This window comes from Stenella coeruleoalba (assembly GCF_951394435.1).
Source record: "Stenella coeruleoalba genome assembly, chromosome: 4".
Taxonomy (NCBI): Eukaryota; Metazoa; Chordata; class Mammalia; order Artiodactyla; family Delphinidae; genus Stenella; species Stenella coeruleoalba.
The window spans coordinates 137,087,816-137,115,777 of NC_137149.1; the positions used below are offsets into that span (position 1 = coordinate 137,087,816).

At 37.6% G+C, this 27,962-nt stretch overlaps 1 protein-coding gene across 2 annotated transcripts in view; it reads right to left on the reverse strand.

Annotated features, from left to right (window-relative positions):
* The window catches only part of PDLIM5 (PDZ and LIM domain 5), a 215,966-nt gene that overhangs the window by 144,596 nt on the left and 43,408 nt on the right, over nucleotides 1-27,962 (reverse strand). For both annotated transcript variants that reach the window (XM_079919693.1, XM_079919692.1), the window contains exon 3: nucleotides 5,874-6,025. In XM_079919693.1, coding sequence (XP_079775819.1) covers nucleotides 5,874-6,025 — 152 coding nt within the window. The remainder of the gene's footprint in view (nucleotides 1-5,873; nucleotides 6,026-27,962) is intronic.

The window sequence follows — 27,962 nt, forward strand, 5'->3', positions numbered from 1 at the left end:
ATGTTATGCAAAGAATTAATGAAATAAAATGAAATAGTTAAAAATCTTATTCATAGACTCCAACTCTAATATAGTTCATAGATTTATTTGACATCAAAGCTTCAGAAAGTAGTCTTCTTCTATTATTAGCTGAAATAATGTAATTGTTAAAATGATCCACTTTGACGTGGATCAAAAGCATAGGCAAAAAGCACTTGATATTTAAAAACAAGCACACTACTATTTGCCTGTTCTCCCAAGAGGAAAAATAATTTCAAATAGAATTTTTCATTGTCCAGTTGTAGCACTCTTAGAATCAGTGCCAGTTTCAGGGGGAAAAAAATATTTTCCCATCTTTCCCAACGATAAAAGAAATCAAAATGAAATCTTCCACACCTCTATATTCATTAGATACTAGAATATAGTGAGTCAAGTCTTATTTTTTTAGGATATCAATGAGAGAGCATATGTTTGCTTTATTACATACCCCCAAATAAGACAAGATTGAAAAAAAAGTTCCAAAATAACCTTATGCAAGCAAGTATCTTTATCTTACCTTTTCTTATCTAAACCTTATTTTAGGATTTTGAGGTTGGGCTTAAACAAGAGGTCAATTAAATATATATATATATAAAATGAACAAATATATAACAATAATACTTAATACAAAAAAAATTCACGAAACAAAAACAAAGATGGGGGACTTCCCTGGTGGCACAGTGGTTAAGAATCTGCCTGCCAATACAGGCGAAACGAGTTCGAGCCCTGGTCCGGGAAGATCTCACATGCCATAGAGCAACTAAGCCCGTGCACAACAACTACTGAGCCTGCGCTCTAGAGCCCACGAGCCACAACTACTGAGCCCACGTGCCACAACTACTGAAGCCTGCACACCTAGAGGCCATACTCTGCAACAAGAGAAGCTACTGCAATGAGAAGCCCATGCACTGCAACAAAGAGTAGCCCCCGCTCACCGCAACTAGAAAAAGCCCACGCACAGCAACGAAGATCCAACGCAGCCAAAAATTAATTAATTAATTAATTAATTAATTAAAAAAAGATGGGTTTTCTCTGTCATAGTCTCCTGCTGGGGGTTCTTGGGTGGAGATCAGAAGAAGTGGTAATCGTCCAGTATTTCTACCGCACTAGAAGAAAAAGGCAGTGCCATGGCTATCAAGACTGGGGTGAGGCTTGGTCTGCTCTTCCTTCTAGCCCCTTTCCAATAATGAAACCACCTCTCTCCCAAATCCTGCTGTAGAGCTGGCCAAGCAGCTATAACTCTTCAAGGCTTTCTCACAACTTTCTACAGGCCCAGGAAAATTTAAAGTCGATTACAAATACTGCAGTGACGCATGGGTCCTACAAGTACTGTCCCATCTCCACTCACTTCCTGCTATCTCTCTGACCTCACTTCTGACCTTGCTGCCTTCACCCCCTCTGCTCCGGGCCCACTGGCCTCCTGACAGGACCACTGCACCAGCTCTTCCCTCTGCCGGGGACACTCGTGACCCAGATATCCAATAACCTTCTCACTGAGGCTCTCCCAACCACTCTTATTTTATTTTTTTGCAGTACGCGGGCCTCTCACTGTTGTGGCCTCTCCCGTTGCGGAGCACAGGCTCCGGACGCGCAGGCTCAGCGGCCATGGCTCACGGGCCCAGCCGCTCCGCGGCATGTGGGATCTTCCCGGACCGGGGCACGAACCCGTGTCCCCTGCATCGGCAGGCGGACTCTCAACCACTGCGCCACCAGGGAAGCCCCCGACCACTCTATTTTAAATTGCAATTTCCTACCCCTGCATTCCCTATGTCCCTTACATGCTTTATTTTTCCCCAAGGCACTTACCACCTCCATGTGATATACTATACATTTTTACTTACTTGTTTGTTTATTTATTTATTTATGGCTGTGCCGCCCGGCTTGTGGGATCTTAGTTCCCTGACCAGGGATCCAACCTGGGCCTCAGTAGTGAAAGCACCTAACCACTGGACAGACAGGGAATTCCCATTACTTAACTTGTTTATTGTCTGCCTCTGCTCACTAAAAGGTCAGCACCAAGGAGGCAGGGATTTTGTTTGTTTTGCTCACTGCTGAATGTCCCCAGCATCTACAACAGTGCCTGGCACATAGCAATAGCTCAAAAAGCATTTGTGGAATAAATAAATGATGCCAAGTTTGAGAAATAATGCTGGTGCCCATCAAATATTTATTAGACACTAAAAGCACAAAACTATACAAGATGCCAAATACAAATAGCACAAAAAACAAGGTCTTTGCTTTCAAGGAGTCTAGTTGGTGAAACAGAATAATTAGTTAATTACATAGGCAGTATTAGGTATGACTATTAACCAGTGAGGTTTATTTGTATATGATTCATGGAATCTGCCTTGTCATTCCTGGTTATACCTAGTGTACAATTAAACGCTGAGTCGAGCGGTATAAACTTGTCATAAGAGTTTAGAGGGGAAAAAAATGAATAAGTTGCAATAGTAAGAAAAGACCATGGGTAGATGATGAGGTTTGATATGGGATTTGTGGAGGTGGAGGTATGTATTGGCAGTGAAAAGGTGGGTGGGCATTCCAGATGAAGCAAATTTCATGAGAGGACAAAAAAGGCATGTGAGGGACAGTAAGAAACCTACCTTAAATGGAAAAATGGTATTTGCTGACGAGTAGTGATGATCTGGGGAGGACAATCTTTCTTTTTTTTCTTTTTTTTTTAAACTTTTGGCTGCACCAGGCGGCATATATCCCTGACTAGGGATCGAACTATCGCTCCCTGAACTGGGAGCACAGAGTCTTAACCATTGGACTGCCAGGGAAGTCCTAGGGGGAGGACAATCTGAGTGTGCCTGGGTCACAGAGAGCCTAATCCTCTGAGCAAAGGACTCCAGTCTGGAAGGAATCTCACAGCACGTGCTACTGGTGCCCAGCTTGGGTCCTCTGGAACCCTTCGACTGGTTTGGTACATCCAGTCCCAAAGGTGCTCCCTGCATTGCTAATGGTTCATACCAGCAACTTCCTGTGGAAGTAACAGAAGCTACCTCCTAGACCTCTTCTGCACTCCTGCACACACACATATTTCCAGGACAGCTGGTGGTCAATAAGTAACGAATGAAGGGGAGAGGGGACAAAAGCCCAGTTCCCTTGCCTCAAGGCAAGACAGACTCTATGGTACAATTTTGTTCCAAAGTTCCCTCCTGGGTCAAGCTGAGGCTAGACATCCAATGAAACCAAACCCTTCCTCATCTCAGTTTCTTCTTCTTCCCAATCCCGCTTGACTTATTCCCTTTTAAGTAACATGTGAAAGAACTCTCTTGATACATCATTTGCATATGAATACCATCTCAGATTCTGTTTCTAGGGAAACTGGACTAAGACTAGTCTGTAAAGGAAAATACCTAGATATTCATGAAGAAAACAGTTACACAGAGAAAATACTGTTGTGGGTCACTCAATTTGGAAGAAGAATGCTCAGCAGTTTGGCTGGTGACAGATGGAATAAAGAGGGTAAGGTGACTGGAGGCCAATTAAGGGTGCTGTTGTTCAAACTCAGAAATAAGTGGAAGAAAAAATATTTGCTCTGATATAAGAAAGAGAGAACTTAAGAAGAAAATGGCTTTGGTATAGGGAAGAATTGATGATAACTCTTCAAAGTTTTATTTTTTCCATAAAAAACAAAAAGTCTTTCTTCAGTAGTACTGTCAATGTTATACCATGAATTCTCTTAAACGCAAATCTCTTTTAGGCTGACATTACCTAACACAAGAAGTGTTCAAAACCTTAAGGAGAATAACAATGAATAACAACAGGACTCTAAAATTCTCTCTCATAGTTTGAGTCTCTGAATATCCATATTCAGAAATACGAAGATAAGATTAAGTAGTATCTCCAAATGTTTATAACAAGTTGGTTTGTCAGATTTTGTATTCAAGTAGCTTAAAAGAATCTGTATTAGAGTCAGTAGCAGATTACTTAAATTGCAAATTCATCCAAACAGGGTAACATCTGGTTTTCATCTACTTTTATGGAACCAGAAGTGCTGTCAATAGAAAATAAGATACTGAGTCCTAGGTTGTAAAATAGGGAGCACAATGTGAAAACAAGTAGGCTACTATGAAAGAAATGATACACAGCCCAGAAGGAAAGATTATACCCTACATAAACTTTCACTTTAGAATTTGAGAAACAGCCCAACATCATCTGTATTTGTTTTGCTTTGTTGATATCTCAGACAAGTTAAGCTTCTTGACTTCTTGGTTTCCTTTCAAAATTCATACTTAGCAAAAATGCCTATGAGTAAAAATGACTATTTTCACTTAATTAGTAACAATTTTTGTGTTACATGTCTAAATATATAGAACAGAAAGGATACTATCGAAACAGGACTTTTTAGCAAGGTTATTTTTTCTCATTGATCACTTTTCTATGAATTAAAATGTATAGCTAATAGCTTTCAAATTTTAAATACACATGACCTTTGATTCAACAGTTCCACTGAAAGCAATTTCACACACAGACACACACACACTCCCCCAAAAGAAAACTGGTCAGAAAGTCATGCTACAACAAAGTAAATCTATAAGTCTAAGTTTTTCTAAATTTTTCCTATTCAGTTTTAAGACCAAATTGATACTCTTCCAGACAAGTACATATAATTTGCCCTGTATATATCCTTTAAATACTCCCAGGAGAGACTCCAAGAAAAAAAAGGTTTCTTAGCTATAAGTGTTAGGAAGGTATGGCATGTTGTTCCCCTCTTAAAGATTTATAATAAAGACAACAATTTACGGAAGCCTATGAGACGTTTTTGGGGAAAATGGCATTTTCCAAAATTTATAGACCAGAGAACACTTATGTAATTATCAAAAGCAAGACTTGCTTAAAACCCTCCATGACCACCTGGTAAATGATAGCTACTTCCTTATAAACCTAAAGGTTCAGAGCCATCATTCAATCACCCTCCCTCTATCCCCTCTTTCTCCTCCCTTCCCCTCAACCCAAGACACTGCAGTAGTTCTAACTTCATATTTCATAATAATCATAGAAAACTTATTCATATATAATTCTTGGTCCTTACTTCCAGATATTCTGATTCCTATCACAACTTTTTTTTTTTTTTTTTTTTTTTTTTGCGGTACGCGGGCCTCTCACTGCTGTGGCCTCTCCCGCTGCGGAGCACAGGCTCCAGACGCGCACACTCAGCGGCCATGGCTCACGGGCCCAGCCGCTACGCGGCATGTGGGATCTTCCCGGACCGGGGCACGAACCCATGTCCCCTGCATCGGCAGGCGGACTCTCAACCACTGCGCCACCAGGGAAGCCCTATCACTATTTTTAACAAGCAATCCAGGTGATCTCAATACAGTTCAAATGTTGGGATGCTGAAAAGATCTGATATAGTACAATCAATGAGATGATTATTTTTAAATTGAAGCCAAACTGAGTTCAGAAAATTTGGACTTCAAATGAGTATATTAAAATTCTGTTTTTCTACCCAGGGAAAGAAAGGGAAAAGGACATACTAAGAAAAGCCAAATCATATCTTAAAAGAATACCCCTAATATACTGCCCAGAATATTAAGGCCAAGAGTTTTACCCCGTAACAAGAATTCTTAGGCTGCACTCCATTGAGAAATTTCAGGAATTCTTAAACTCTCTGAAACTGCACACACAATCTTTATGCGTATGTGAATACATGCCTTATAATCCAAAGCTTTCACCAATTCTCATACTGCTCAATTACCCAATTTAAAAGCCATTCTATTTTTTATTTACCCACCTGAAACAATGGCAACAGAAACTGCTTCTTAGTTAACACCATGAATCAGACACACGAAAACACATTCCTCAGTGTTGTCTTTTCTCTCAGAGCCAAACAAAAAGCAATTTACCTTTGCAGAGTCATATTCAAAGAGCCTGTACAACCCTTAATCTTGTTCTGGGCTTCAAGATGAGTCATGCCATGTGCACTTATTCCATCAATGCTGAGAACCACATCACCTATTCTTACGTTTGCCTGGGATGCTTTGCCGCCATCTTTTAGCTGTAAAAAATATATTTCATTAGAATTGTCACTCTTTAAAAATAAACACAGACGAAAATTATACTTTTGTTATATCAAAAGAGAAGTATATTAATATACTATTAGACAAAGTAATACAAATTATCTTGCTTAACAGGTAAAGTTAAAATTCAAATGACTTTCATACTTATTTCCTTAAATTCTTATTTGTTTTCTAAAAAACTGAACTAATTGTCTGAGAAAAGGTCCCTGATAAGTCCTCCATTTCTTTACTGTATAACAGTAGTGTGTGATTGTTACAAATAAGGAAGAGAAGTAGGCAAGGCAACTACATTTTAGCAGGAAAAAAAAAGAAAGTAATATGAATAGGGTATTTAATACTCTTTTAGAAATAACTTTTAAAACTCTTTAAACAGCTGTATTTTTGTTTGAGCACAAAGAGTAATACAGATGGAGGATCTACTGAACTATCCTTCCTGTTGAGTCCAATTCATATCCAGCGTTTGAGGGACTGAATTCTTTAAGATCACAGGCCCAAATATCTTTTATGCTGGCTGTGCTTCCTGCTCCAGGCATTTAGAACGAGGGGACGAAAACCAGTTGTGTCTGAGACTGTCAGACTCTTTTGTGTACCACGATCTTTAATCCCCAATCTTTTTTTCCCTTTTTACAAAATTTTCTACATGTTTACATTTAGTTTGATCTCCTTCAAACTTCATGTGTATCTATTTCATTGCTCCAAAAGGAGCAAACAAATATAAAATGACAGTAAAATGAAAGATGATACAATTTTAATAGATACTCAGAAACATGGAACAAGTACAAATCAAAAGGAACCATTCTAATTAAAATGACAAGCTTAGAATTCAGTAAGTACAAGCAGATCACAATGAATACTGAGCTGTTGGAAGACAGGTGAGACTAGGCCCAAAAAAGAAAGAAAGAAAACAACCACTATTTCTCTAATACTTAAAAGTGTAGATTTTATGCAGGGATGATGAAAAACATCTGGAAAAGGATAGTGGTAATGACTGCACAACAATGAAAATGTGCTTAATGCAATTAATGAATTGTGCAATTAAAAATGGTTAAAATGTCTATTTTTTTTTTTTTTTTTTGCTGTACGCCAGCCTCTCACTGCCGCGGCCTCTCCGGTTGCGGAGCACAGGCTCCAGACGCGCAGGCCCAGCGGCCATGGCTCACGGGCCCAGCCTTTCAGCAGCATGTGGGATCCTCCCAGACAGGGGCACGAACCCGCGTCCCCTGCATCGGCAGACGGACCCTCAACCACTGCGCCACCAGGGAAGCCCAAAATGTCTAATTTTTATATTTTACCACAATTTTTTTAAAACTAACAAAAACTAAATATTTTAGAGAACATTTTACTAAAATTACTTTTTGATTAAAAGAAAAACATCCCTCAGCAAACTGAACAAGGGGTGAGTGCTAGAATTCATAATCTGGAAGCAAAGCAATAAATACAACTGGATATTGTATGCTCAGATAGGTTTTGATTACCATCAGTTGTCAAATCCTTTCCTTAAAAATAATGATCAAGGCAGATCAATCCTAGTGTACAAGAACAACTCTTTGGATCTAAAATCAAGAAAACAGTATTGACTGCTAGATCCATCCAGTCAGCACCCATGTCTGCGATTCTCCCCAACTACCCTTAAGCTAGAAGTGTGCCTGACACTATAGACCTTCATTGTAATATATACTGAATGAATGGATGCCACGTATTTATTATTTAACACTGGCAAAATCTATGGTTTGTTTTAAAGTGCAAAATTAGGAAGAACTAAAATTTTAAATAATTTGAAATTTATCTCATTTAACACATAACTATCAAATGATGGACATAGTTCTTGGAATTAGTAAGAAAAAATATCTATTTGAGCAAGAATATGTAAAATCTAACAGATACAAAGTATAAAATAAAAGATTTCAAACCTTTCAAATGAAATATTCTCTATTATATACATAGTACATAGAGTTGACCCTTGAGCAACGTGAGTTTGAACTGCGTGGGTCCACTCACATGCGGATTTTTTTCAACAGTGAATGCTATAGTACTACATGATATGCGTGTTTGTATACGGAGGAACCAAACTATATGTACGGAGGACAGACTATAAATTACAGGCGGATTTTCAACTTCGCAGAGGGCCAGTGCCTCTAATCCCCAAGTGTTCAAGGGTCAAGTGTAGTGATTCTGTTTTCATCTTTGTACTAATGTGAACAAACAAAACAACTCCTCTCAGCCGCCCAGATATTTAAAGGTAAGAAAAATTAATGAAATGTTGACAATAAAGAAATAAATTTCCAGAGTAATAAAACAGATGAAAATTTAATGCATATCAAACTTATCAACATAGCTATATTACACACATGTGTATGTATATACATACATATAGACACACTTTTCATTATATATTATATGACTGACGAAGTAATACCAAAATTCAATGAAAATTAAATAAAGTTAATCTGAATTCCAGGATCACTGGATCAAGAAGAAAAAAATTAAGATAGAACTTTATTAAGTATATTTTAAAATACTGTATAGACAGATATATTTATTAAAATATGAAAGTAATGTATGCGTGTGGTGGGAGTAAGAAAAAAGTCTTTAAAAATAATAATATCTACATTAAATATTACAGTTTTACTGTATTAAATAACAGGTGTGGGGACTTCCCTGGTGGTGCAGTGGTTAAGAATCCACCTGCCAGTGCAGGGGACACAGGTTCGAGCCCGGTCCGGGAAGATCCCACATGCCACGGAGCAACCAAGCCTGTGCACAACAACTACTGAGCCTGCGCTCTGGAGCCCACGAGCCACAACTACTGAGCCCGCGTGCCACAACTACTGAAGCCCGTGCGCCACAACTACTGAGCCTGTGCTCTAGAGCGCACGAGCCACAACCACTGAGCCCATGTGCCACAACTATTGAAGCCCACGCGCCTAGAGCCTGTGCTCTGCAACAAGAGAAGCCACCGCAATGAGAAGTCCACGCACTGCAACGAAGAGTTGCCCCCACTCATCACAACTAGAGAAAGCCCGCGTGCAGCAACGAAGACCCAACGCAGCCAAAAAATAAAAATAAATAAATAAATAATAGGTGTGGACTGTCTTAATAATTAGTATTTCTTTTTTATTAATATAAATATTAAAGAAATAATTTAATTTAATAACAAATAACTGTTCGTCTCTCCTGCACAGAACTAAATTGTTCAAACTGTGAAGGACATTTACAAAGAAAACAACTCCTAAATCTAGCAATGCCACCCATTTTCCATGGGACTTACTTGTAGGGTTTTATAAAGATTATGTGAGATAACAGCTTAATAAATGTTAGCTATTATTATTCTCCTGACCTCAGATTACTAATCCAAGAAATGTGGAGGTTGTACTGGATGATGTCAAAGGCCTTCTAAGGTCCCTTCCAGTCTTAAAAGTTTTATCTATCTGTGAACTGTCTATACAAAGGTATAACTCTAATCCTAAAATAAGAGTCATATCTGAATGGTAGGGCAAAGGGACATCTATTCCCTACGAAAATAAATGAATGGAAATTTGAATCCTGATAATAAGACAAAAAATAAACATAATTTATCCTACATTTTGTTTTAGCCAAGAAGGGCATCCAAAAAAATTTTTTTAACCAGAAATAGAACACAGCTAAATTACCTACCTCACCATTCTTCACGTAAGGCAGCCTTAAAATAGAAACACTGAAACCTAAGGGCATTTGCTCAAAATGTACCCAACTAAAGCAATTTAAACACTCCCAGTCCAGTAATATAAAGGTAATGAGCAATTAAGAAAATAATCTAATATTACTCAGCCATAAAAAGAAAAACAAAATTGAGTTATTTGTAGTGAGGTGGATGGACCTAGAGTCTGTCATACAGAGTGAAGTAAGTCAGAAAGAGAAAAACAAATGCCGTATGCTAACACATATATATGGAATCTTAAAAAAAAAAAAAAAGTTTCTGAAGAACCTAGGGGCAGGACAGGAATAAAGATGCAGATGTAGAGAATGGACTTGAGGACACAGGGAGGGGGAAGGGTAAGCTGGGATGAAGTGAGAGAGTGGCATGGGCATATATACACTACAAAATGTAAAATAAATAGCTAGTGGGAAGCAGCTGCATAGCACAGGGAGATCAGCTTGGTGCTTTGTGACCACCTAGAGGGGTGGGATAGGGAGGGTGGGAGGGAGATGCAAGAGGGAGGGGATACAGGGATATATGTATACATATAGCTGATTCACTTTGCTATAAAGCAGAAACTAATACACCATTATAAAGCAATTATACTCCAATAAAGATGTTTTAAAAAAAGAAAATAATCTAATCAAATCAAATGTCATACACTAGATAAAACTTACTCCTTTGTTGCAGCTGCCTACTCGATTCTGAGAGCCTATGATCTCAAGATGTTCAAATCCAACTTCTCAGACTTACCTATCTTTTTAGACTTGCTTTTACTCTGCCACCCTTATTTTCAAAACATGGAGCATAGAAATCATATAGCCCCTGTGTTCTGCCGTTTCCTTGAGCACCACATCTAGGGAAATTACTAAATTTTGCTGATTCTTCCTTTTGTCTCCCATGCTAGTCCATACCCTGATCATCTGTCACCTTGATCTTGCCTGCTGCCTACAGTAGAGTTTTCTAAAGACCTCCTTACTGCCAAACTCTGCATGTTCCTTGCCCTTTCCTCCATCTTACTGTATTTCCATAATGGTGACCCTACTACCACTTCACACTGAGGAGTTCCATCATGTCCACTATTTATAAAATGAGGGTGAAAAACTTCAAATATCTTCTACTTCCTACAGTGTAGAATAAAGCTGAAGCCTGAAATAGAAGCAATCTATAACCAGTCATCAAGCTGTTTCCAACTTCAAAGCAAGCGCCATAAGGTCAGGGATCATATTTTATACTATGTTCTCAAGAGCCTTGAAGATTGTAGGTACTAGAAAAACAGATGATTAAACCACAGTAAATAAGAAATCAATAAATCTATCCATCAGTTTAATATGTGAAATTCTGGTATAAATATACTTAATTCACCAAAGAGAAAAATAGATAATCTGAAAATGAGAATCTTCAGTTAAACATTAGGCTGAGCTAACCTAAGAAAGGTCAAAAATCAAACTGTGTTTTCAATAGAACAAAGTAAATCCATTTTGGATAGTTAGTTAATATACTTTTCCTAGGATTTCCAAAGAGGTGTCACAACTCCCCCTGGTACTTTATCTAACAAGTATTAAGAAGAGTTTAATTGTATTTAATCTCAACCCTTTCTCAATCAGTTATCAGAAATGTAAACAAATGCTCATTGCCATCTGTACAATCTTTCATGTTATTTAAACTGTCAAACAAACTCCTTTGTGTCTACAGTTTTTTTGAGCTTACTGATATTAATCATCTTGGATTTCTGACATTAACATCTTTTCTAAATCTCTAACCATCTTTATTATTCAATACTCAGGCTTTCTACTCACTATTTAAAGTGCAGAAAGAGCCTAAACGAACGCCAGTGGGAAAGGCCCAATGCACAGAAACAAATGTAAAGCTTGTTAAAGGTGGCATCTCATTGAAAACTCCTATGAGCTTTCATTTATCCCCAGAACTACTTCCTCAAGGCATCCACTCAATAGAACGATAAATTTTTTGCCTTAATTGGGTAGGATGTATCACTCTTAGGAATTGTGAGCAGCTAAGAAAAGACTACAAGGTCACTCATTATTTGCATAGTTCATTTTTTCCTTTGTTTTTTCAAGCCTAAATAGTCTGCATTTGTTTGAAGCAGTAATAACCTTCTGGCATCAGTAACTCTTGTCCATACTATGTGACAGCCATAAATGCGTGTGTATCTCATAAATGCACAATGTGTAGGAAGGAAGCAGTCATGGGAGGCTCCTGGGTCAGCTTCATTATAACTCAAACTAATCACAGGCAAATGCTTCTCCTTTGATCTTTCAATACATTTTTCAGTACTGTTGTCCAGTTTTCCATAAACTTAATTGTAGCTGTATGCTTCTTTAAAAACACTGCTTTGTGGTCTCACTTAAGTTGCAAGCAGACATGGCTGCAGATGTCAGAACTACCTCTGAACTTCTGTTTACTGATGCAGAAACCAGGACAACTGTATGCTCTTCAAGAGAATGGTCTCTTTACTGAGCCTCCCCATTGACTTAGATAAGAAAGGATCTAATATCAACCACCTGTTATCAGACTACGCCATCAGTTCACATAGGCTGGACATCTACCTCAAGCACCTAAGGGCAGAGAAGACAACTTTTCAAACTGACCAGTCAGACCTGATTTTTCCCTTCCCTCCTTAAAGGAAGACCAAACACCCCTCTTCTCTTCCCTCTGCTTCTCTAAGCCTCAACTTTCTCTTCACTTACCAAAAGAGCTTGATATGCCACCGAATCAGAACCCCGGCTCCCCGTGTCCTCCTTCCCTGCTTACCACTATTCAAGTCTGAATTTTCCAAACTCCATTCCCACAGAATGGTGGCCTCAAGATCACCACTTTCCAGGACAGTCTGGCCACTGTGCCAAAAGGCCAAAGGATAAGAATCAATGAGGTGGGCTACCCTGGTGGTGCAGTGGTTGAGAGTCCGCCTGCTGATGCAGGGGACATGGGTTTGTGCCTCGGTCCAGGAGGATCCCACATGCCGCAGAGTGGCTGGGCCCGTGAACCATGGCCACTGAGCCTGCGCGTCCGGAGTGTTCCGCAACGGGAGAGGCCACAACAGTGAGAGGCCCGCGTACAGCAAAAAAAAAATAAAAAAAAAAAAGAATCAATAAGGTGATATTGGTGAAGAAATCTTGAACTGGGGGTCAGGGAAGGGCAGGAAGGAAAGAAAACAAAAGAATACATGACAAGGGAGGGCACTGGGAAGAAGGCAGAATAGGGAACCAAGGCCATGAGCAAAGAAAGGGTCATGAGATGTCCCTGGTTTGGGGTCCAGGCCTTCTCTCTGGGTGTGTTGTACATCACCGTGCACGTGCACAAAATAATGGAAATATTTAACAGAACATCAAGATAGTAACTAATTATAGAAGCAAGAAGATCTTATACTTTAATTGAATAACTAAAATAACCTAAATGACTATAACTATGATGTAGAGACAATTAACTCACAGTAATATTTATGTATGTCATCAAACATGTCATTATCTTTATTGGACTCAAGTAAAATTTATAACTAAACTCCCAAATGCTTATTAGCCTCTATACAAATGTGCGGATCCAACAGTATTTCTTCTTAAAACTTTTTAACAAAAGAGGAAAGTAGTACTATGTCTTTATAAAACTGCATTGAAAGTAAAATACTATCTCAAGATAGCATACCACTTAGACGAGGATCTCAAAGACACACTGAAGAGAAAAATCTGTCTTATCCATAAAGAAGTAAACTACTTGGGATTCATAAGGGGTTATAGCTATCCCTGTTAAACTAACCCTGCCCCATAGCTATTACCTCTTAAGAGGCATATCATAGAAGCAAACCAATCATTGAACTCATAGCAAAAACCAAACAAAATCAAAGGAAGCAGTATAGAGCTTTCATTTTTAAAAGTTAGAACACAGTATGGCAGATATCATTTTAAGTAAGTCTAACTGCTTAAGCTTTCTGTCTAAAATGAACATTTAACACAGCTGCTATACTGTCTGCAGCCTTTTCATAAAAAGGCAAAATGTTTAGTCATAGCAGTGACTCCAACACTATCTTAGAATTCCCTAATGAAATGTATCCTTCCAAATCATAGGGAACTCTCAGTATGCACATAGAAACCGCTATCTGTCTTCCCTTGGAAATAAGCCAGCAGTTCCAAACCTCAGAAAACAGGTGCCAGCAATAGAAATATTTTTTGAAAATATATGTGCCCAAGAACATTAGAGATCATTTTATAATACAGATAACATTGTATCAGTCAGATGTTTACTGAGAACAATCTATGCTGGTTCAAAAGAACTGGTATTAATCTGATTAATAAGATCAAGATTGGTATTAATCCTATTATATGCTACAGGTAACAAATAGAAGACAGGTACCTATATAATAGGCCACTGCCAACGTCCAGTTTTCAACCTCCTGCATATTTTCAACAAATATGGAATGCTTGGGAATGTGTGACCCTAACGCCATGGGTATGACAGGAATGCCATCAGGCTTAGTAAATGTAAAAAAAGGAACACATAAATATGACAGCTACAGAAAGAAACACTAACAGAAATTTCCCATGTCCAAAAACCATGGGAACTAAACCATGGGAAAAGAAAAGCTATTGTTTTTCTAACAGTGCCGTTACCAAAATTCAGAGAAATACATATACTAAAAAAATTATATCCATCTGACCAACAGGATCTTCGTGAGGCAGAGGAAAGCACAGAGAAAAATCTCATTTTAAAAAATACCTAATTAATGGGCAATCTTTAATTTTGCTTTAAAATATATTTTCTAGTAGTACCTACTGTAGAATAAAAAATCTGAATCCAGTTAGGGGCCTATGGTCAAAAGTATCTAGGTGTTTATCTCCCACATACTTCCCAGAATACTGTGAATATGATTTTTTTGCACTACCACCCCCCAAAAATACCTAAGACTAAATGAGCATTATTCCAAAAGAGAGAACTCACAGAACTTGTTTTCCTGCCAAATGATGAATGCTACTCAATTACCAAGAAATATCACAAATGAAGAAAAATGGTCAGAGTTTTCAGCCACCAAAATGAGCCGAAGAACACTGAGAAGTACTAAATTTTTTCCAAACATATCCTTCAAGGCTTTTTTTCAAATCCCAATTTATTTACTACCGCTCCAGTGCTTATTAATCTGCCCTATGTTACTACACTCAACACTTAAGGTGTTCTGTCTTGCACTGTTTATTGTTATATAATGTTGGCACCTCCACTGGCCTACAAATGCAACTCAGCTACGTACAAAATGTCAGTCTCTGGCCTGGATGTCTAGTGTGAATGTGCCCCTTTAAACCTGGAGGCTACTTTGAATTCATTTGAACACCTTTTTTGTGAAATAAACTGACTTGGCTTTCTATAGGTCAGAATAGGGAGATAAAACAAACAATCACTGATGTCTCTCAGTGAGTACGTTTGTAAAATCCTGACTCGTGGGCACTGGTTACTTTAACTATGGGCCTTATTTTTTAGCTTATGAGTCAAACAGTAATCAATTTTACCCAAAAGTCTGAGAATACACCTTATATGGTAGCAACGAAGAGAATACCTCAAAGTATGTGTCATTATGCCTTACAAAACCAAACGGAAGTGAGGGTGATTACTCCTCTTTCCTTATGTAGTCACTGAGCTACCTAGTTCAAAACATATGTTGCTCTGCTAATATGTTTGTTCTAGTAGTCTAAACGTATTTCCTTGATGAGTCCTACTTAATTGAAACAACATCTTTATTCTTCTCTACCAGTGACCTAATAAAATAGAAACACGCCTTCTTAAACTGCAATTCACTATTAAGATGCCACATAACATTTTCTTTCAGTTAATCCATATGTGTTTAAGCCCAGAGATTTAATGTGCTCTGTAGTCCATGTGTGAATATAATTCTACCAGAAATGTGAAAAGTATGGCGGTTTGCTAAAAAAAAAAAGAGCACATCCACAAACATCTCAAAATCAAACAAATTTGTTCCTTACAGAGAAACTAGTGTTTCTATATAGTCCATTCTATAATTATAAGGAAAATGGTAAGAAATGTCAGAGAGCTATACAGGTTCAAAATGAATTAGTCAACTCTAGTTTACCTGAGAACAGATTAACACTGAAATTCACACATTTCAACCCTCCCTCCTCTTAAGGTTCTTTTCAATGATGAGATGAATCCCCCTCAAAATTGTATGCAAATTGTGTGCAAGTATACATGTATTTTCCACTGAGTTGGTCCACAGCTTTCCCCAAATTCTCAAAGGTATCTATGACCAAAAGAAATGTTACGAACTAATGATTTAGTGAAATCTTAGAACACTGTTTCTCAAAGTGTGGTTCCTAAACCACCAGTGCCAGCATACTTCAATGACAGGGGAAACAAATCACAAGACCTTCAAAACCCACATGCTAAAGATGTTTCAAAACAAAAACAAAAATCTGTTAGCATCAAGAAAAGTTAAGAACTCAGAACAGAATTAATATTTATTCAAAGTGGTGCAAAATCATGACTTCACATGCTAACGGCAGATAAGTATAGCTTAAAAAAGCGGGGACTCGCTTTTAAACTTTTAAAGTCTTCATAGCATAAATCACTAACATCTAATAAGGGTCTCTATTCCAATGAGGCACTACATTCAATATGGAATTCTGAGAACAGGCATGGCCCTTCCCCTCATCTACCGTTTTCTACTATTTAGCTTTTCCCACCTGTATTGCAACTCTTCAGAAAGCAGTGCTCCTCAAACTATCTGTGGTGGAAGATACCATCTGTGGGGAAAGATTTCCCCCCATTTGCCTTTACCAATTCTTCTGTAATCTACAATAAATTACTGAAAAAACAAAATTTAAAGAAGCCACTCAAATTATAAGACCAAATTCTTTATCATCAGATTCAATAGACATAAAATTACTCTGTCAAAAGACAAAAGTTTCTAGATACTTACTCTTCACTTCTATCCTTATTTCATCTCAAACTGCAACTGACAGTTTGCTGATCTGAAGACCAGCAAGGATGCTCCTTCTAGGCAAGGACTACATCTTTTATTTCTCTTTAGGTTCATTGTACAAAGACTTAAACATAATACACAATAAACATGTGATGAATCACCACACTGGAAATTAAAGGTATTTAGTAAATAGGCTATTATTTAATAATTTAACCCATTTCCTTTTTTTTTTTTTTTGCTCTTATGTTAAACAAAGTGATGAATGATACTGTACATTTATTTTGGCACACTTATCTGACTTTCTTTAGGAATTATTTCTAAAAAGGTATGCACATTTAAATTTTTGATGCACGACACTAGATTGCCGGCAAGAATATTTGCAGCCATTTACAATCCTGCAAACTGTGTATGAGAATGTCCGTTATCCACACCGTTGCGACCCTTAGTTTTATAAAAGAAACCTGAGGGTAATTCTAGCTCCACCACTAACAAATCCTGTGACCTTGGGCAAGTCATTTACCCCTCTGGCCTCATTCTGCTCAGCTGTACAGGAGAGTTGGATCAAATGTTCTAGGGTCCCTTTCAACTCTAAACCATAATAAATATTTACACAGACTTTACAACCTCTCATTAAAGTCATTACAATCAGTATCCGTTACTCAGGCACTAAAATGAATTTTGTATTATTCTCCAATTACTTCATACATATTACACTTATTTCTTCATTACAAAACACTAAAATGGCAAACATGCATGCTTTTCAAAAACCTGAAACTGTGTCAACATTAGAAACTCAAAAGGTCGGATTTTGGAGCTAATTAGGAGAGAAGAGAATCTAGCTTATCTACTTTTTCAGATCCCAAATGAGTTTTTCTTTTAGAATGAATTAGCCTAAATGACAAGACTCTCCTTTCCACTGGTAGCAGCTGAACCCTCTGGCATTTAATGCTGAGTTATGCCTTCATTCATACCGAGTGAGTACGTATGGACCAGATGCTAATGACTATAAGAATAAATTATTAGGCTAATGGGGAAACCAAATACTCATTTATTCCATCATTTAACAAATACTTGCCAGGTGTCTATTATGTGCCAGGCTATTCTAGACACCGTGATACAACAAACAAAATGAATCCATGCCCTCATGGAACTTTACTTCAATCAACTGGAAAGAGAAAGTCAACATATAAACATGCAGATAACTAACTAAATGTCAGGCCTATAATAAAGGGCACAGTAAGTGACAATAAGTAACTTCAGAAGAATCTAAGTCCACAAGTTGCTTCCACATCAACTCATGTGGGTGTTCTTCACGTTTCCATTGCTTAGAACAGACTGCTTACATTTACAACTATTACTCCTGGACACCATACTGTTCCAAGAAATCCATGCTTGTCAATTCCTGGCTCCTTTCAGTGCTGTTTCTACCATGCCCTTTCTCTCATCCCTTAAAGAAGATGGGTAAGTCTTCACTCCATTCCCATCTCCGGAAGTGTGATCTCAGTTTCCTTTGTACATCTGTAGCCTTTAAGAACTAAGACTCATCAAAACTTGGACCCAAGGATTTAACACTTGCTGTACATGGAATTATTTTATTTATCCCGCTTGGGATTTGTTGAGGGGGAATAAGAAAACAAACAAACAAACAAACAAAACCCCCTGGGAATCCTTTCCTTCCAGCTCTCTTTCTTTAGGTCAGAACTACCACCAATACCCTTTTATGGGTCTCCTATGCCTTTTCCTGCCATCCCAGGTTTATTTTTCCAGCCCAGGAATCCAGCCTGCACAGATGGCTTTCATTGAGAGGGCACCAATTGTTGGTAGATCACGTCTAGCACTCGGGTCTCTAGTCACAAAACACTGATTTACCCTAGAGGCTTTACTCCCTCCACAGAAAGCAAACACGTGATCACAAACAGCAGCAAGACATGAAAAGGAAATGTTCTTACGTCAGTGCCACTATTTTTTTTTTTTTTCCTTTTTTAAACTAAAAGAGACTGGAGCAACACTGAAGAATTCTTGTTTCAGTGTGACTGGTGTACCATATGTGTCTGAGCTCTGGGCAACATGGGACTTGGCAGGGGGCAGGGTGCTGACAGCCGTCAGGGAAAGTCTATTAAGCAATGTCACTGTTTCCAGTTGCGCAAAGCCTGCACAGAGGTGGGAGTGAGGGAGTGGAAGGGGCCAAGATTTTGGTTCCCTGGTAGAATACGCCTGAAGCATATCGTCTGCTGTTTCATCTTCACCCTGTTTCCCACTTACTACGCCAGCACTTCGATGAATCAAACCACCTCTTCCCTTCAAAGTAAGAGCCCAGGGTCACTTAACTATAAGGACAGGACTAAAGCCATTATTGTTAAAGAAAGCAAACATTTACTGGCAGAGGTTACAGGTAAATCTAGTCTCAGAGCTTTTCTTGTATAAATCAAAAATATCACTACTACCAGCTGTTGATCACTCTTGAATGATGAAAGACCAATGTCTTACTTAAGTCTTTGAGTTAAGGTGTTGAGTTGGCCAAAAAGTTCCTTCGGTTTTTAAAGTAAAAATAAAAGACACATTTTTCATTTTCACCAAGAAGTTTATTGAACAACGTATTCACCCTTTTGTTCCATTACCTTCTGCCATTTTTCAGGCAACCTCATAATTCCATCTTCCCAAAACTGTTTAGCTTTTTGAGCAAAGAACTGTTCCAGGTGCCTTTTACAGTCTTCCAGGGAGTTGAAATTTTTTCCATTGAGAGAATTTTGTAAAGACCAAAATAAATGGAAATATGAAGGTGCAATGTCTGGTGAATATGGCAGATGAATCAGAACTTCCCAGCCAAGCTGTAACAGTTTTTGCCTGGTCATCAAAGAAACATGTGGTCTTGCGTTATCCTGATGGAAGATTATGCATTTTCTGTTGACTAATTCCAGACGCTTTCCGTCTAGTGCTGCTTTCAGTTGGTCTAATTGGGAGCAGTACTTGTTGGAATTAATCGTTTGGTTTTCCAGAAAAAACTCAGAATAGAGGACTCCCTTCCAATCCCACCACAATCACAACATCCCATTCTTTGGATGAAGACCGGCCTTTGGTGTGGTTGGTGTGGTTCATTTCGCTTGCCCCACTATCTCTTTCATTCCACGTTACTGTACAGTTTCCACATTTCATCGCCCATCACAATTTGTTTAAAAAAAAAAACGTTTTCATTACGTTTAAGTAGAGAATCGCATGGGGAAATATGGTCAAGAAGGCCTTTTCCTCTTAACTTACGTGGAACACAAACATCAAAGTGATTCATATAACCAAGCTGGTGCAAATGATTTTCAACACTTGATTTGGATATTTTGAGTATGTCGGCTATCTCTCACATGGTGTAACATTTTCAATTAATGTCTCGATTTGATCGCTATCAACTTCAAGTGGTCTACCCGACCGTGGAGATCGTCCAGCGAGAAATCTCCAGCATTAAACTTCACAAACCACTTTTCACACGTTCAACCAGTCACAGCACCTTCTCCATAAGCTGCACAAATCTTTTTTTGCGTTTCACTTGAATTTTAACCTTTCTTGAAATAATAAAGCATAATATGCCAAAAATGTTGCTTTTTTTCTTCCATCTTCACTATGGAAATGGCTACACAAAAATTCACCAGTTTTGGTAAGTTTTTTTAAAAAATGCATGCTGAGCACTTGATCCTATAAATATCAATTAACTCCATCTTGTTTAATGTATCATTTAAAGCTTGTGTTTCCTTATTTATTTTCATTTTGGATGTTCTGTCCATTGGTGAAAGTGGGGTGTTAAAAGTCCCCTACTATGATTGTGTTACTGTTGATTGTGTTACTGTGTTTCCCCTTTTATGGCTGTTAGCATTTGCCTTATGCACTGAGGTGCTCCTATGTTGGGTGCATAAATATTTACAATTGTTATATCTTCTTCTTGGATCGATCCCTTGATCCCTTACGTAGTGTCCCTCTTTGTCTCTTGTAATAGTCTTTATCTTAACGTCTACTTTGTCTGATATGAGAATTGTTACTTCTCCAGGATAGATCATATCTTGGGTCACAAATCAAGCCTTGGTAAATTTAAGAAAACTGAAATCATATCAAGTATCTTTTCTGACCACAATGCTATGAGACTACATATCAATTACAGGAAAAGATCTGTAAAAAATAAAAACACATGGAGGCTAAACAATACACTACTTAATAATGAAGTGACCACTGAAGAAATCAAAGAGGAAATCAAAAAATACCTAGAAACAAATGACAATGAAGACATGACGACCCAAAACCTATGGGATGAAGCAAAAGCAGTTTTAAGAGGGAAGTTTATAGCAATACAATCCTACCTTAAGAAACAGGAAACATCTCGAAGAAACAACCTAACCTTGCACCTAAAGCAATTAGAGAAAGAAGAACAAAAAAAACCCAAAGTTAGCAGAAGGAGAGAAATCATACAGATCAGATCAGAAATAAATGAAAAAGAAATGAAGGAAACGATAGCAAAGAACAATAAAACTAAAAGCTGGTTCTTTGAGAAGATAAACAAAATTGATAAACCATTAGCCAGACTCATCAAGAAAAAAAGGGAGAAGACTCAAATCAATAGAATTAGAAATGAAAACGGAGAAGTAACAACTGACACTGCAGAAATACAAAGGATCCTGAGAGATTACTACAAGCAACTCTATGCCAATAAAATGGACAACCTGGAAGAAATGGACAAGTTCTTAGAACTGCACAACCTGCCAAGACTGAACCAGGAAGAAATAGAAAATATGAACAGACCAATCACCAGCACTGAAATTGAAACTGTGATTAAAATCCTTCCAACAAACAAAAGCCCAGGATGAGATGGCTTCACAGGTGAATTCTATCAAACATTTAGAGAAGAGCTAACACCTATCCTTCTCAAACTCTTCCAAAATATAGCAGAGGGAGGAACAATCCCAAACTCATTCTACGAGGCCACCATCACCCTGATACCAAAACCAGACAAGGATGTCACAAAGAAAGAAAACTACAGGCCAATATCACTGATGAACATAGATGCAAAAATCCTCAACAAAATACTAGCAAACAGAATTCAACAGCACATTAAAAGGATCATATATCATGATCAAGTGGAGTTTATTCCAGGAATGCAAGGATTCTTCAATATATGCAAATCAATCAACATGATATACTGTATTAACAAACTGAAGGAGAAAAACCATATGATCATCTCAATAGATGCAGAGAAAGCTTTCGACAAAATTCAACACCCATTTATGATAAAAACCCTGCAGAAAGTAGGCATAGAGGGAACTTTCCTCAACATAATAAAGGCCATATATGACAAACCCACAGCCAACATCGTCCTCAATGGTGAAAAACTGAAAGTATTTCCACTAAGATCAGGAACAAGACAAGTTTGCCCACTCTCACCACTCTTATTCAACATAGTTTTGGAAGTTTTAGCCACAGCAATCAGAGAAGAAAAAGAAATAAAAGGAATCCAAATTGGAAAAGAAGAAGTAAAGCTGTCACTGTTTGCAGATGACATGATACTATACATAAAGAATCCTAAAGATGCTACCAGAAAACTACTAGAGCTAATCAATGAATTTGGTAAAATTGCAGGATACAAAATTAATGCACAAAAATCTCTGGCATTCTTATACACTAATGATGAAAAATCTGAAAGTGAAATCAAGAAAACACTCCCATTTACCACTGCAACAAAAAGAATAAAATATCTAGGAATAAACCTACCTAAGGAGACTAAAGACCTGTATGCAGAAAATTATAAGACGCTGATGAAAGAAATTAAAGATGATACAAATAGATGGAGAGATATACCATGTTCTTGGACTGGAAGAATCAACACTGTGAAAATGACTGTACTACCCAAAGCAATCTACAGATTCAATGTAATCCCTAACAAACTACCACTGGCATTTTTCACAGAACTAGAACAAAAAATTTCACAATTTGTATGGAAACACACAAGACCCCGAATAGCCAAAGAAATCTTGAGAACGAAAAGTGCAGCTGGAGGAATCAGGCTCCCTGACTTCAGACTATACTACGATGCTACAGTAATCAAGACAGTATGGTACTGGCGCAAAAACAGAAATATACATCAATGGAACGGGATAGAAAGCCCAGAGATAAACGCATGCACATATGGTCACCTTATCTTTGATAAAGGAGGCAAGAATATACAGTGGAGAAATGACAGTCTCTTGAATAAGTGGTGCTGGGAAAACTGGACAGGGTACATGTAAAAGTATGAAATTAGAACACTCCCTAACACCATACACAAAAATAAACTCAAAATGGATTAAAGACCTAAATGTAAGGCCAGACACTATCAAACTCTTAGAGGAAAACATAGGCAGAACACTCTATGACATAAATCACAGCAAGATCCTTTTTGACCCACCTCCTAGAGAAATGGAAATAAAAACAAAAATAAACAAATGGGACCTAATGAAACTTAAAAGCTTTTGCTCAGCAAAGGAAACCATAAACAAGACCAAAAGACACCCCTCACAATGGGAGAAAATATTTGCAAATGAAGCAACTGACAAAGGATTAATCTCCAAAATTTACAAGCAGCTCATGCAGCTCAATAACAAAAAAACAAACAACCCAATCCAAAAATGGGCAGAAGACCTAAATAGACATTTCTCCAAAGAAGATATACAGACTGCCAAAAACACATGAAAGAATGCTCAACATCATTATCATTAGAGAAATGCAAATCAAAACTACAATGAGATATCATCTCACACCAGTGAGAATGGCCATCATAAAAAAATCTAGAAACAATACATGCTGGAGATGGTGTGGAGAAAAGGGAACACTCTTGCATGTTGGTGGGAATGTAAATTGATACAGCCACTATGGAGAACAGTACGGAGGTTCCTTAAAAAACTCCAAATAGAACTTCCATACGACCCAGCAATCCCACTACTGGGCATATACCCTGAGAAAACCATAATTCAGAAAGAGTCATGTACCAAAATGTTCATTGAAGCTCTATTTACAATAGCCAGGATATGCAAGTGACCTAAGTGCCCATCGACAGACGAATGGATAGAGAAGATGTGATACATATATACAATGGAATATTACTCATCCATAAAAAGAAACGAAATTGAGTTATTTGTAGTGAGATGGATGGACCTAGAGTCTGTCATACAGAGTGAAGTAAGTCAGAAAGAGAAAAACAAATACCATATGCTAACACATATATATGGAATCTAAGAAAAAAAAAAAAGGTCATGAAGTTCCTAGGGGTAAGACGGGAATAAAGACACAGACCTACTGGAGAATGGACTTGAGGATATGGGGAGGTTGAAGTGCAAGCTGTGACAAAGTGAGAGAGTGGCATGGACATATATATACTACCAAACATAAAACAGCTAGTGGGAAGCAGCCGCATAGCACAGGGAGATCAGCTCGGTGCTTTTTGACCACCTAGAGGGGTGGGATAGGGAAGGTAGGAGGGAGGGAGACACAAGAGGGAAGAGATATGGGAACATATGTATATGTATAACTGATTCACTTTGTTATACAGCAGAAACTAACAGAAACTAACACACTATTGTAAAGCAATTATACTCCAATAAAGATGTTAAAAAAAATGCATGCTGATATGACAGCTGTCACAATACAATCTAACAAAATTGTTCTGAATACAGTTAAAGGCAACTAAGCACTACGGGAGCCATCTTTCAGAAAAAACAAACGAACTTTTTTGGCCAACCCAGTAGTTGACATAAATTCCATTCTTTCAGTGAATGGTTATTGAGTACCTGATTATACCAGTGAATAAGGTACCTTGCATGCATGTATGTGTGTGTGTGTGTGTGTGTGTGTGTGTGTGTGAGAGAGAGAGAGAGAGAGAGAGAGAGAGAGAGAATGTGGGGGAGAGGGGCAGGAAAGGGGAGGTAACAGAGTTATATTTTTAATTGTTAGAAGTATGTGAAATTAACATAATATTTATAAGACTAACTATCATTTATTGAGTACTCATCACATGCCAGGCACTATACTAGACACTTGTTGACTTTCTCTTTTTACAAAACCTTCCATTTCCATATGCAAAACGACAAAGATCAGATAACAAATGAAAAATACCACATTTGCTCTTCATCTCATGGGTTAACATCTTGCCTTAAAATTTCTTCGATATATGCAAACATCTATTCAAAAAGTTAAACATTAAGAATACATTTCCAAGAAAATATATCTGGCAAACCCCTGGTTAGGTTAGGTATTATTCTCTGCTAACAATTATTGTAAGCCATTTCCCCAACTTCCAAGTAAGATGGAAAATAGCACACCATATTACAATATTATTTGAGTTAGAAAACTCTTACTCTGACGTAAAAGCCTGTAACTAGTCTGTAAGTTCTCCAGCAACACTGTTCAACATTATAGACATAAACTAGAGACCAATGTGCTCACATGTAACGTCTAATAGCTCAGAAACACTCAGGAAAGAAACATATTCCTTGCAACAGATTCTTTAATCACAGGCACACTTCATGGACTAAAAACTGTTCTGGCACAAAACCAATGGAATAGAAACATAAATTTTTACTGAGAATTCTCCGAAGAGTTACAGCAAGTTTCAAGGGTAAAGATTTTTTCAGTAAGTATTGTGGGGTTTTGTTGTTGTTGTTGTTATATTTCATTTTGTTTGGAAGCAACAAGGGAGGAAGCAGAGACAGTAGGCATTTTGCCCTACCAAGGTGATTTGCAAACCAAAAACTTGTCTCCTTAAGGCAATGTAAAATACACAAAAACCTTAAAAACTGGCAGACATGACCCAGCCCCAGTTGAAATGGATGTTTTAGTATATTTATTTTCTTCACTCAAAATCTAAAACTATATTTAGGTATTTAAGTAAATGAATGAAATCTTTCTTGATTTTCACTTGATAATTACTCCACAATCACAAAAAAAATCAGCAAGAATTTTTTGGAATCATTTGAGAAGGATAGGTATTATTAGCAAGGATGTAGAGAAAAGGTAACCCTCCTGCACTGCTGGTTGGAATGTAAAGTGGTGCAGCCACTATGGAGGTTTCTCGAAACATTAAAAATATAACTATAATATAATCCAGTAATTCCATTTTTGAGGATTTATCCAAAGAAAATGGGAACACTAATTTGAAAAGATATATGCACCCCCATGTTCACTGCTGAAAAGTGAGAAGACTGAGTGTATATGATAGTGGACTAGAATTACTGTGTTTTACAAAGCAGTGATTCCCATACTCAGCTGATCAAAATCTCTCAGGGCACTTTTTAAAAGTATAGGTGATGGGGACTCATTACAAGAGATTCTCATCTAGAAAGTCTGAGTGAGAATCCAGGAATCTAATAATCCTCTAGGCAGGAACGAGGGTCCATGGGTACAGGTTCCAGAAAGAAAGATTTCAATTCTCAGCACAGATAAGGGCTTGAAAACATTCAGAACATTCCAGAAATGAAATGGTTTCCTTGCAAAGTAATGAGATTCCTATTCCTGGGTATGTCTACGCAGAAGGCAGACAGCCACATGCCATGGGTACTGCACAGGAGATATATGAATCTGAAAATGAAAACTAGAGTAAGTACACAATAAATTATTGGTGAGTAAACAGCCAGATGCAAGAAACCATTACATAATTTTAGTCACACATTGTAAATGGTCTTTCTCCATGAGAGTAATAAAATCATGAAGTTCTGATTCTCATTACACATCAGTCATCTCAATCAGATTGCAAAAATTTTTTTGTTTTACCATAGCAAGTGCTAGAAAATGAAAACTGAGTTTCAATCTAGCTAGCGTTCAGAGAAACTGAATTTATATTATTAAAATAAATAATAAGCATAGCTTCAAAATAATTTCAAAAAGAAGTACAGTAACTTTCTGTTAAAATGTGATGACACTGGTAAATGGAAGAAACGAGAGAGGAGGACGTTTCCTAGGTCAGAAAGAATTGATTATTCAGGGTACTATAAATTATCTCTACACTGAATATTTAAATTGTCCCATAAAGATGTAACAGTAATCACTCCAAACAGGAATAAAAAGATGCTGTGTGAGCTAAACGCAGTCGATTTCCCTATCATTCGGTATAGAATAAATATAAACTCTCATATTAAATAACTGATGTTAGACAGTCAAAATCACAACCTGCAGTTTAGGAGCTCACAGAAACAAGCAAAAGAGTAAAACCATAAAAGGGGTAGAGCTCTGAGTGGTCTGGAGTTACATGTTCTAATGACATTTCTTGAGTGTTTGACAGATAAGAAGCAAGTCTCAGAGAGCAAACCTGGTAAAGGTAGGAAGATGTTTGGGCCTTTTAAAACAGGACTATTATCAGATTTTGAATGGTTTAATTGGTAAGAAAAGAATTTCTTCTGGTGGCCAAGTGACAGATACAAACACCTAGCAGGAGAAACTTGGCAGATGTCTAAAATAAATCCACATCTGACCTGGACAATATTACTGCTATTTTTGTCCCAATGTGAACTTGCACCATCAAAAACATCTTCTTTCTACATGATGAAAGGCTACTATAAAACAATACTATTTTGGGAGAGATCAGTGAAAAATACCCATCTTAATTAAAAATTCTACCAGCTAAAGAAAGGTTAAGGAATCCTCTTGTAGTAATAATTTAAATACTGAATTAATATTCAAGAAAGTTATTTTTAAAAGGAAGTACACCCACACTGAATGCATCTCTCCTGAGCTTGTTCAGCTATTTAAGAAAATAAGTGGCGGGGGAAGGGAGATAGTTTGGACTATATAATCTAAGGTGTCTTGCCACTAACAATATAACTTCCTATGCCTGTTTGTGACCATTGGTTCCATAAGGAGATGGGAAATAATTGAATAATTTCAGAAATACCCAACATCTGATACATCTAATACCTCTGATCTTGAAAACAAAAAGATAGCCACTATCACAAACTTCTGTTTGTTGATTTAAAAATCAACAACAAAACTTTCAAAATGGTAAAGTAGGAAGGAAGAAATCGGACTACGTGCCCATCCTGCAAAATACTTGGCTGGTACTCACACCAGTGACAACATCCACACAGATACCTATTTCCACATGCTGCCTGGTACAGGCTTGATGCTGATAATACAGAAGAGGAGGAGAGTTAGATGGTATTCATTCATTTAACCTCAGAAAGACACGATAAAGCACTAGCATTCCTAATCTGTAAGTGAGGAAACTAAGACAGAGAGTTACTAGTCTAAGGTCACAGAGCTAGGAAGTCACAGTGCTGAGGCTGGAACCCAGGCAGTGTGATTTCAA